The sequence below is a fragment of the Tursiops truncatus genome, chromosome 18 (assembly GCF_011762595.2).
Source record: "Tursiops truncatus isolate mTurTru1 chromosome 18, mTurTru1.mat.Y, whole genome shotgun sequence".
Taxonomy (NCBI): Eukaryota; Metazoa; Chordata; class Mammalia; order Artiodactyla; family Delphinidae; genus Tursiops; species Tursiops truncatus.
Window position 1 is genome coordinate 25,507,684 of NC_047051.1, and position 9,370 is coordinate 25,517,053.

At 51.8% G+C, this 9,370-nt stretch overlaps 1 protein-coding gene across 2 annotated transcripts; it reads right to left on the minus strand.

Moving 5' to 3' along the window:
- Positions 1-4,397: 4,397 nt before the first annotated feature.
- LOC101339770 (protocadherin-8) lies at positions 4,398-9,058 on the minus strand. 2 transcript variants are annotated; one of them, XM_073795264.1, is made up of 3 exons: positions 6,489-9,058; positions 5,818-6,025; positions 4,398-5,347 (listed from the first exon to the last, which is right to left on the minus strand). In XM_073795264.1, the coding sequence occupies exons 1-3, from the start codon at positions 8,820-8,822 to the stop codon at positions 4,971-4,973; spliced, it is 2,919 nt and encodes a 972-aa protein (XP_073651365.1). In that variant the 5' UTR covers positions 8,823-9,058; the 3' UTR covers positions 4,398-4,970. The 2 variants fall into 2 exon arrangements, with proteins under 2 accessions (XP_073651365.1, XP_033699459.1); XM_033843568.2 differs by having other exon boundaries at positions 6,198-9,058.
- Positions 9,059-9,370: the final 312 nt, after the last annotated feature.

The window sequence follows — 9,370 nt, forward strand, 5'->3', positions numbered from 1 at the left end:
GGGGGACCAGTACCCAGTCTGGGGAAGGAGGAAGGGACCAGAGGACTGAGGGCCTGAGATGCCATGGACAGCCCTGCAGACTTTATCCTAGAGGTGATGGGAAGTCATGAGGGTATTAATCAGATGAGTGACAAAATCAGATTTTAGAAAAGGTCTTTATGGCAGCAGCGTGGAGGATGGAGTGAAGGGAAACAGGTAGTGAATCCAGGGAGAGCAGATAGGAGACTCATGCTGGAACCCAGGAAAGAAACAATGAGAGTTCATATAAGGCAGGATGTCTTATTCTGTATCAGAAAGATCTTTTTAAAATCCAAGCTCCTCCTAATAGGAGCTTGTGTGATCTATGACAAGTTACCATACCCCTCCAAGTCTCGCTTTCCCCATATGTAAAATGGTTTAATGAGCACTTACCTCGTAAGGTTGTGAGGATTAACTGTAAAGTGCTTGGTGCAGTGCCTAAAATGCAGTAATCGCTAAAAACTGGTGTCCTTATTCTTGTTCTTATGCATCCATCCTGATTTAGATAGTCTCCCTAAAAGCGGTTGCTAAAACAAAGGCTTGGGTGCAGGAAGTTTATTTCAGAGCAGATCCCAGGAAGTACAAGTGACAGAGTGGGGAAAGTGAGACAGGGCAGGGGGACAGCCAGTGAAGGGCGTCTGGCTGAGTAGGATGCTGCTGTGAGCAACTGGGGTTCAAGTTCACTTGAGACCCTCAGGGGAACTGTGTAGAATACAGCTCAGAGTTTTCCTCCCAAGGGATGGGAAAGCTGGGATATTTCTCCACCAATGCCTGTCCCTAATGGGGCTGAGGGACAGTTCTTAAACCCCCAGTGTTTCCAGACTTCCCTGTGTACAAGCTGACCAAGCTTCTGTGGCCCCAACACTGGTGGACCCCCAAGCTCTCAGCAAGTCTCAAGCTGCAAAGGCAGATGTCTGGATGGAGACAGTCATAGGGCAACCAGAAGCATCCACTACAGCAGAAATGAATGCAGAGGGCAGCAGTGGGGATGGAGTGAAAGGACAATTAAACAATATTTAGGAAATGGAATCAACAGACCTTGGTGAGTGGAAGGAAGAAATTCGATGGCATCTTAAAATGACTTTAGTATTTGGGGTTTGGTCTGAAAACTGCAGAGTTTAAAACAGTTGCCAGAGGGGTAGTTTTTTGGTAATGATGCCAGGGAAGGAGGATGATTTTGATTCGGACATGTCAAGTCCGAGGTGTCTGTGATCTAGCCAAGTGTCATCCTGGGTTGGAAAATGGAATTTTCCTAGTTCCCCATTAAACTATGCAGGCTTCACTTGGACTTGTTGGAATTTCTTAAGCAAGCTTTGAGGGAGCAAATCTCACACTCTGATAATGAGTGAAGATGTTTTCCGTCCTTGCTACAAGAGCACATTTAATCTGGTGGTTTAAGTGATGGCTTTTAAAACAGCCTGTTGTCTCTTTCTGCCTGCTCTTCTCTTATTAGGTGACTTTGAACCTGGTGGTGAATTCCACTGCAGATTATTTCCCCTGAAGAAACAGAATGATAAATACTCTCTTGAGTTATTGCATAGCTGTTGAAACCTAGACAGCATTTTCAAAACCCTTCTGAGCTGTTGCAAAGCACAGTGCCCCATCAGGTACTATATTACTTTGCTTCAGTTTGCCTTCAAAACTTACAGCATTTCCAATTATCTGTTGTTACTGAATTCAGTACTAAAGTGAATATGCTTATTTTCTAAAATGGAATTTTTGGATGATAAAAACTTATATTTGCTGAGTGAGATAAACCAGATATTTAGCTAATTGTGGCACGGAACTCATCCTGATTATATATATACGTATTTTTTTCTTTCCATGTGCATGTATATTTGTATGTGGAGACATGCATCCTGTTTTTGCTGTTTCAGAATGCACTTTTCAATAGATGTTGAAACCACTTACATTTTAATTTTCTGAAGTGGTTTCTTTGATGGATATTTTATTATAAGAAGTGTAGGACATCCAGGTCAATGGGGCCAGACATAAAAAAGTGAAATAGTTAAAGTCTGGCTCTAGTTTTCTCTTTCAAGGTGACCTCCCACTTCCCCAAGTGCCTTCCATGTCCCAGTGTTCACTGCGAAGGTGCCCCAGGGTTGTAGGCCCCCACCTCCAAAGACAGACTTGTGGCACCATCACAAACCCCTAAGGCTTGTGAGTTTGCTTGTGATGTTCATTTAACCACACTTGCTTGTAGAGTGTCGACTATATATGAGGCCCTGGTCTACACAGTGATAGTGAAAGAAGCAAAGAGAGCAAACCAGTGTCAGAACAAGGCCAGAAATCCTGAGTCTGTTTCATCTTCCTTAGTGGGTGGGGCTGCACTGATAGAGACTGGCTCCAAAGGAAGGCAAGGAAAGAGGAAGATAGAATGTATTACTGTAGGCCAGGCGTGGTCCTAAGGATTCTGCATATATATTATCTCATTTAATTTAATAAAGCAATATATTTTCTTAAAAATATGCTTGAGAATCAACACTTCTCAAGAAAAGCAGAGAGCTTCTTTCATCATAGTTCTTCTTTCATAGTTTCATCATAGTTCTTCTTTCATCATAGTTCCTGTTTCTCTGAGAGGTCCTATGGCTGACTCTGAGATGAGTCCCCTTCCCTCTTTTTTTTTTTGTTTAAACAAACGATTTTAAGGACTGAATTATGTTTTGATTTTTTTTAAAGTTCCAAGCAAAATCGGGCCTTTTAATGGTCATTTCTCTAAGGGAAAAATAGGACAGTGAAGTCATGGTGATTTTGATAACTGAATTTTGGGGACAATGAAATAGTTAACACAGCACAAAATAAAATAATGACAATGACACTGTTTTACTTTTGAAGGACAAGAGCCGGCAAACACTTTCAGAGATTGGATGCTTTCAGGCTGCCATTGCGGGATTATTCATTTTTCTGCTTTGCATTGGATGAGATTGGCTCAAGAATAAAGCTTTGGATGTTAGAATAGGAGGTCTAGCTGGGGTCTCTCCGCTGGGGCTTGGTCATCACGGTTCTGTAAGCTGTCCGGTAACCTGGCCATATCCAACATTTTCTTCCAGAACCTGAAGTCTGTTTGGGCTCTCTGAGCTCGTAAGGCTCATGTGCAGCTCAGCTGCCTTCAGAAACCGCTGAACTTTGCACAGGCCACGGGTGGCGAAGCACTCGTGTGTGCCCACCCTGCTGTTCAGCTTGGGGCCACCACTGCTTTCAATTATGAATTCAACAGGCAGCTTCGAGGGCTCCTCTATTCATTACAGAGCTTCGCTCTCCATAATCAGTAATAAAGGAACACAGGCACTTCACAAATATAAAGTGCTGAACAATAACCAGTCAGTAAAGGCGACGCGTTGGGACTTTTCTACTTAACTCTTTGTTTCTTTCAAGTTAAAAAGCAAACAAAATCATTGCTTATTTTATTTTCTTGCCTTGAGTAATCTGGGTTAAAGCTCATCCTGGCCACTTACCAGCTGTGTGACTTTTGGGCATTTTACCTAAACTCTCTGTGTCCCAGTTTCCTTATCTGTAAAATGGAAATAATGATAGTTGCCAACTCATGGGGGTTATTTGAGGAATAAATGAGATAATTCATGCAGAATATCTTTGTAAGGAGCTCCGCTCATATAAAAACGTGTTCAGTAAATGTTAGCTCTCATTATTATTATTTTAATTTCAAATAAAATGAAATTTTATTTCATTTTATAACAGGTCTTTTGAGTGGTTTTTTTAAAAAAAAACTTCCATTACGCACATTTTCACACACAAACACACAAATAGATTGGTATAATCTTCTCCACTCACACACACACACATGTACCAATGTTAGCATTGACCATGATCAATATATCTTTCAACCTCATTTCATATAGTCTCATGTTTTCTTCTAGAATATTTTAAAACACATCTCAAGCATCATGTCTTTTCACCCATAAGTTTGAGTCTCTTTTTGATATTAAAATCCTAAATATTTAAGGTAAGAGCTTCTTGGGACTATATCTTCTTAACCTTAAACCCCAGACCCTAGAGGAGTTACTGCAGTTAGGAAACGCTTTACAGATGTTTGTTTAATTAGTGAATGAACAGTCCAGACTCAGCTTTCCTCCACTTTTTGGTAGATGCGCCATAAATATTTGTTGAGTAAATAAATGAGGGCAGGAATTTTATAGAGTGCCTGATGTATATGCACATGTTTTACAAAAGCAACAAATATTTTTAATACTTGGATGAGACTCCAATACTTGAAATCACACAGGTTTACTGTTGCTGTGAACGTTAATAATGCCCAAATAATTAGCACTTGAAGAAGTTTTAATTCTGGTACTCAGATTTTTTGTGAATGCCTGACTGTTGGTAAGTTCACAAAAAGCAATTAGCAGATTCTTCAAACACATGACAAATCCTTTATTACTCTGCTTTTAAGTGACACGGTTTACAGAAAACCAAATGTAATTAAATAACATTGAACTTGAAATCTACCACAGACTCAAGATATACAAGTTATACTTGGCAAGGCAAAACTTCTCTAACACTAGGTTGTTTCGGGTGAAAGATAAATTTCCATTAAGTAATTCCAACATGTTTTGTTTTTTTGTCTTACAGACAGTTCCTTTGGCAATAACTTCCACTTTAGCTTTTATTATATAAAAATATAACAAAATTTCATTATATACAAACATTACATTACACCATGTACAGGTTAAAAACACTAAGAAAATGGCAAGCCACAAGGGAAATTAAAGTCAATAGCATGATAAGAATTAAATACTGCACACATTTCATAAAAATTACATTAACTACATTTTTGTTTGCAAATACCAAACAGTACCAATGTGATTGGAAATAGCTTCCAACAACTTCATTTTAAGGCACATCTTGCATATTTCTATATACAACACTGAAACCGGTCAATAACTTAGGGGCTTCTTGGAGTGACCTGTATATGCGTGACAACATGCAGCATGGGATTACACATTTTCATTGTCTTCCTTCTTTGGGGACAGGTACCTGCCAGGGGAGGACTCATAGAGGGGTACCCCAATCTCCTGCAAGTCTGGGAGCCTCCCTGGACGAGGAGGGGAGAGCAGAGTGACTGTCCTGTCATAGTCTCTGTGTAGCACTTTCTCATAGACGCTCTGCAGCCCCACTGTCTTGGGCAGCTGGGCCTGGTAGTAATTGTCCCTACGCAGAGGATCCCGGGGCAGGGACGTGCTCTTACAGAAGGTCGACATCTGGGCTGGGGGGTGAGTGGAAGCATGTGTGCTGGGCCCTCCAGCGCAGGAGGGGCTCCAGCAGCGGTCAGAGTGGCCCAGGATCTTACACTCCGCGGTGCACGCCCACAGTCCTAACATAAAAGAGAAAGGAAGAGGGCACGATGATTACTGAGATTACACACACGGCGCCTCCATCTTCAAAGCGTCAGACAGGGTCAGGGCGGCTGAAAAGGAAAGCGTGTAAGAAGATGAACGCCCTGATTCCGGATCTGAAATGAATATTGGTTCCTACAAAGCCACTTTAATACGAAGTTGGCTCAGCTTTAGCTGGAAGCAAAAAAGAAAAAAAAATTGATAAGCAGAATTTCTCTTCTCAGAAAGCAACCTAACAGGATGGGAGTCTGGTTTATTTTAGGTGGTGGAGCTGCCTCGACTTGGCATTTTGAAATTCATGTTTGAGGCAGGCTGGAATCCAGAACTCAAGGACAGAAAAAAGTGAGAAAGAGGGAGGGGGTCCGGGAATGGAGATTGAGAAGAGAGGCTGTTGCAGAAACGGAGGGAGAGAAGAAAGGCTGAATTGGCAGGAAAGAGGAGTCCTCACCACTCTGCATGTGGTTGATGAGATCCTTCTTCAGAGCGTCCCCGCTGATGTCGGAATCGCTATCGTTGAAATCACTGTCCCCTTTGCCGCTGTCTTTGCCGCTGAACTTCTCCGCTTCTCGGCCGGAGATGGTGTTGAAAGAATGTCCTTTCCAGACAGCCACAGGGGGCGCCGGCTCCTTTCCGAAACCAGGGGAGGCGCCGTAGGGCTGCAGCAGGGAATGGGGAAAGCAAGCAGGGGTGAGGGTTGGACGAGAAACAAAAACACAAGGGCGACAGGTTAGGCCTCTCCCACGCACGCGTACCCAGACCCCTCCAGTCCCTTCCCCCAGCCTGTCCGCGGAGCACCGAGCGGGTCGCCCAGCCGAAGGAAGGCCTCACCTCGGCGTGCGCGCCGCGGAGCCGCTGCTGCCCCTCGAAGTGACAGGAGCTTTCCCCGGTGGCACTGCCGCCCTCCGAGCCCGGCACTTCGGCCGCGGCGACCGCGGGCGGGGGCGCGTCGGCCGCGGGGCTGCCAAAGGGCGCTTTGCCGCTGCCAGGGAAGGTGAGCACGTCGAACATGTTGGGCCTGGGCCCGGCTCCCCGGGCGGCCTCCTCCGGGGAGCCGGGAGCCGAGGCTCCGCCGCCCGCCGCCCCGGGCCGCTCTTCCCGGCGGGGCCCCCCTTTGCGCACCTCCTTCTTGCGGCGGTTGCAGGTGGTGGCGATGGCGATGATGGCGGCCAGAAGCAGCGTGCAGCTCCCGGCCAGCACGATGATGACGATCAGCGGCGTGTCCCACTGTAGCGCCGGCCCCGACGTCGCGAGTCGAGAGCCGGGAGGGCGAGAGCGCTCCGAGTTCGCTGCACTGGCTGGCGACACCAGCCCGCGCCCGCCTCCTGCTGTCACCACGAAGCTGACAGCGGCGGTGGTGGAGAGCGGGGGCCGGCCGCCGTCGGATACGACCAGCAACGCCCGGAATACTCGGCCGGGCGGCTCCTGAGATAGGTCGCCGGTGAGCACGATCTCCCCCGTTCGGCTGCCGATGGCGAAGGCTTCTCGCGGCTCCTGCTGTAGCAGGTCGAATGCCAGCTCCCCGTTGGCACCCTCGTCTGCGTCCCGGGCCTGCACGCGCGCCACGGCCGTGTCCCTTGCCGTGCGCCCCGGGACCGCCACTTCCAGGGAGCCGTTGGCCGGTGCCGGGTGCACCAGGACCGGTGCGTGGTCGTTCTGGTCAAGCACCCGCACTTGCACCAGGGCACTGCTGGAGAGCTGAGGGGAGCCGCCGTCGCTCGCCTGGATGCGCACGTCGAGCTGGCGAAGCGTCTCATAGTCGAAGCTGCGCAGCGCGTAGATGGCCCCGGTAGCCGGGTCCACCGAGACATAGGTGGACACGGCGCCCCCAGCGCGGCCCACCTCGGCCTCCAGCAGCCGGTAGGTGACCTGGCCGTTGCGGCCCAGGTCCGGGTCCCTGGCGGCCACCGTGGCCAAGTAAGCCCCAGGCGGGTTATTCTCACGCACCGACACCTCGTAGACCGGCCGCGTGAAGAGCGGCTCGTTGTCGTTCTCGTCGCTCACCCGCACCAGGTAGGGCCGTACGGTGCGCAGCGGGGGCGCGCCGCGGTCCTCGGCCACCAGGGTCAGGTTGTACTCGGCGATGCGCTCGCGGTCCAGCGACCCCGCGGTCACCACCAGGTAGCTGCCCGCGTAGGCCGGCTGCAGTCGGAAGTGCTCGTGCCCATAGAGGGCGCAGCGCACCTGCCCGTTGGCTCCCGAGTCCCTGTCCGAGGTGCTGACCAGCGCCACCAGGCTCTCGCGTGCCGCCCCCTCAGGCACCAGAGAGATGGCTCCGGCCTCTGGCGTCCCGGGCCCGGTCGACGAGGTCGCGTCCGCACCCCCGAGAGCAGCGGCGGCGGCGGCGAAGGGCGAGGCGACAGGCGCGCCCGGGGCGGCCAGCGGGGTGATGGCGATGTCCGGCGCGTTGTCATTGACGTCGCGGATGCGCACGATGACCTTGCAGGTGGCGGCGCGGGGCCCGGGGCCGCGGTCCTGCGCCCGCACGTCCAGTTCGTAAGTGTCCTGGCGCTCGTAGTCCACGGGCCCGGCCAGGGTGAGGCGGCCCGAGCGCGGATCGAGGCGGAAGAGGCGACGCGCCTCGGGCGGGGTACGGGAGCCGAAGGCGAACACCACGTCGCCGTTGGGGCCCTCGTCGGGGTCCGCCGCGTCCAGGTCGAGCAGTAGCGAGCCCACGGGCGCGTCCTCCGCCAGCTCCACCTCGGCCACGGCGCCCTGCGGGAAGGCCGGGCTGTGGTCGTTCGCGTCCAGCACGCGCACACTGAGGGCGGCCGTGGCGGAGCGCGGCGGGCGGCCTCCGTCCTGGGCCACCAACTCCAGGTTGTAGGCGGCCTGGCTCTCGCGGTCCAGCTCCTGCAGCAGCACCAGGTCGGCGCACTGGGCACCGTCCGCGCGCGTCTGCAGCTCCACGCGGAAGGGGCTGTGCGGCTCGGCCAGGCGCACGCTCTGCAGCCCATTGGCGCCCACGTCCTCGTCCACCGGCACCTCTAAGGGTATGCGCGTGCCCACGGCCGCGCCTTCGGACACCTCCACGGGGATCTGGGCCCGGGGAAAGCGCGGCGCGTGGTCATTGACGTCCCTCACCTCCACTTCAACGTGCACCAGCCGGAACTGCTCCTGCGAGAAGCTGACCACGTCGAAGGCCAGCACGCACTGCGGGGCCTGGCCGCACAGCCGCTCGCGGTCCAGGCCCGCGTCTCCGACGGTCAGCTGCCCGTCGCCCTCGCGCACTCGGATCAGCGAGCTGTTGAACTGCTTCATCAGGCGGAAGCTTGTGTCTCCGGACACTTTCATATGCAGGTCTTCAGCCAGGGTCCCGATGACCGTTCCGGGGGCATCCTCCTCGAAGGTGCTGTATCGCACTGTCTTGCTCTGGGCCACGGAGAGCACCCAGCAAAGGCTGAAGAGCTGCAGGGGGAAAAGGCAGGGGATTCCCCCGCGCCTCGCTGGACTCATGCCGCCAGCCCCGAGCGCTATTCCAAAAGGCTGAGGGAGCGATTCCTCTCTGGTTTGCAGGTCTGGGCGTGAGTCCCAGGGTCCCCAGAGCACGCTTTTTGCGAGGCGTGTGCGGGAGAAGTCTGCAGGCTGCAGCTTGGAGGTGCCGGCGGGCTCTGAGGACGCGTGGATGCCACCCACGGCCCACACCTCTCCCTCGCCTTTTCTCGCTGGAGCTGCGCCGCCGAGCGCCGCCTCCGCTCTTATAGCAGCCGATATGCAAATCATCCGAACCGGGCAGCCAATGGCGGCCTGGCCCTCGCGCAGCTCCTACGCCAGCCTCCGACAATCCCTTTAGTGTGGAAAGGCTTAGAGGGGAAAACAAGAAATGAAAATTAGGGAATCTTTCCTTTGTTTCTTTAACTCCTTTTGCTTTTTTTCTTTCCTGTCAGCGCTCTGCCTGTAGAGGAGTTGGCACGGGTCGCCGGGCGTTAAAGGAGCGGACGGTTTTGTTAATTGTGCCCCTCCTGTGCTGGCTGCTTGAACTGACAGCCATCGTATGGGATTTC

Coding starts and splice junctions, on each gene's coding strand:
- LOC101339770 (XM_033843568.2), bottom strand. CDS start 8,822: ATGAGTCCAGCGAGGCGCGGGGGAATCCCCTGCCTTTTCCCCCTGCAG. Junction 6,026..6,197: donor TCCGCGGCGCGCACGCCGAG/GTGAGGCCTTCC, acceptor TCCCTGCTGCAG/CCCTACGGCGCCTCCCCTGG. Junction 5,348..5,817: donor CATCAACCACATGCAGAGTG/GTGAGGACTCCT, acceptor CTTTTATGTTAG/GACTGTGGGCGTGCACCGCG.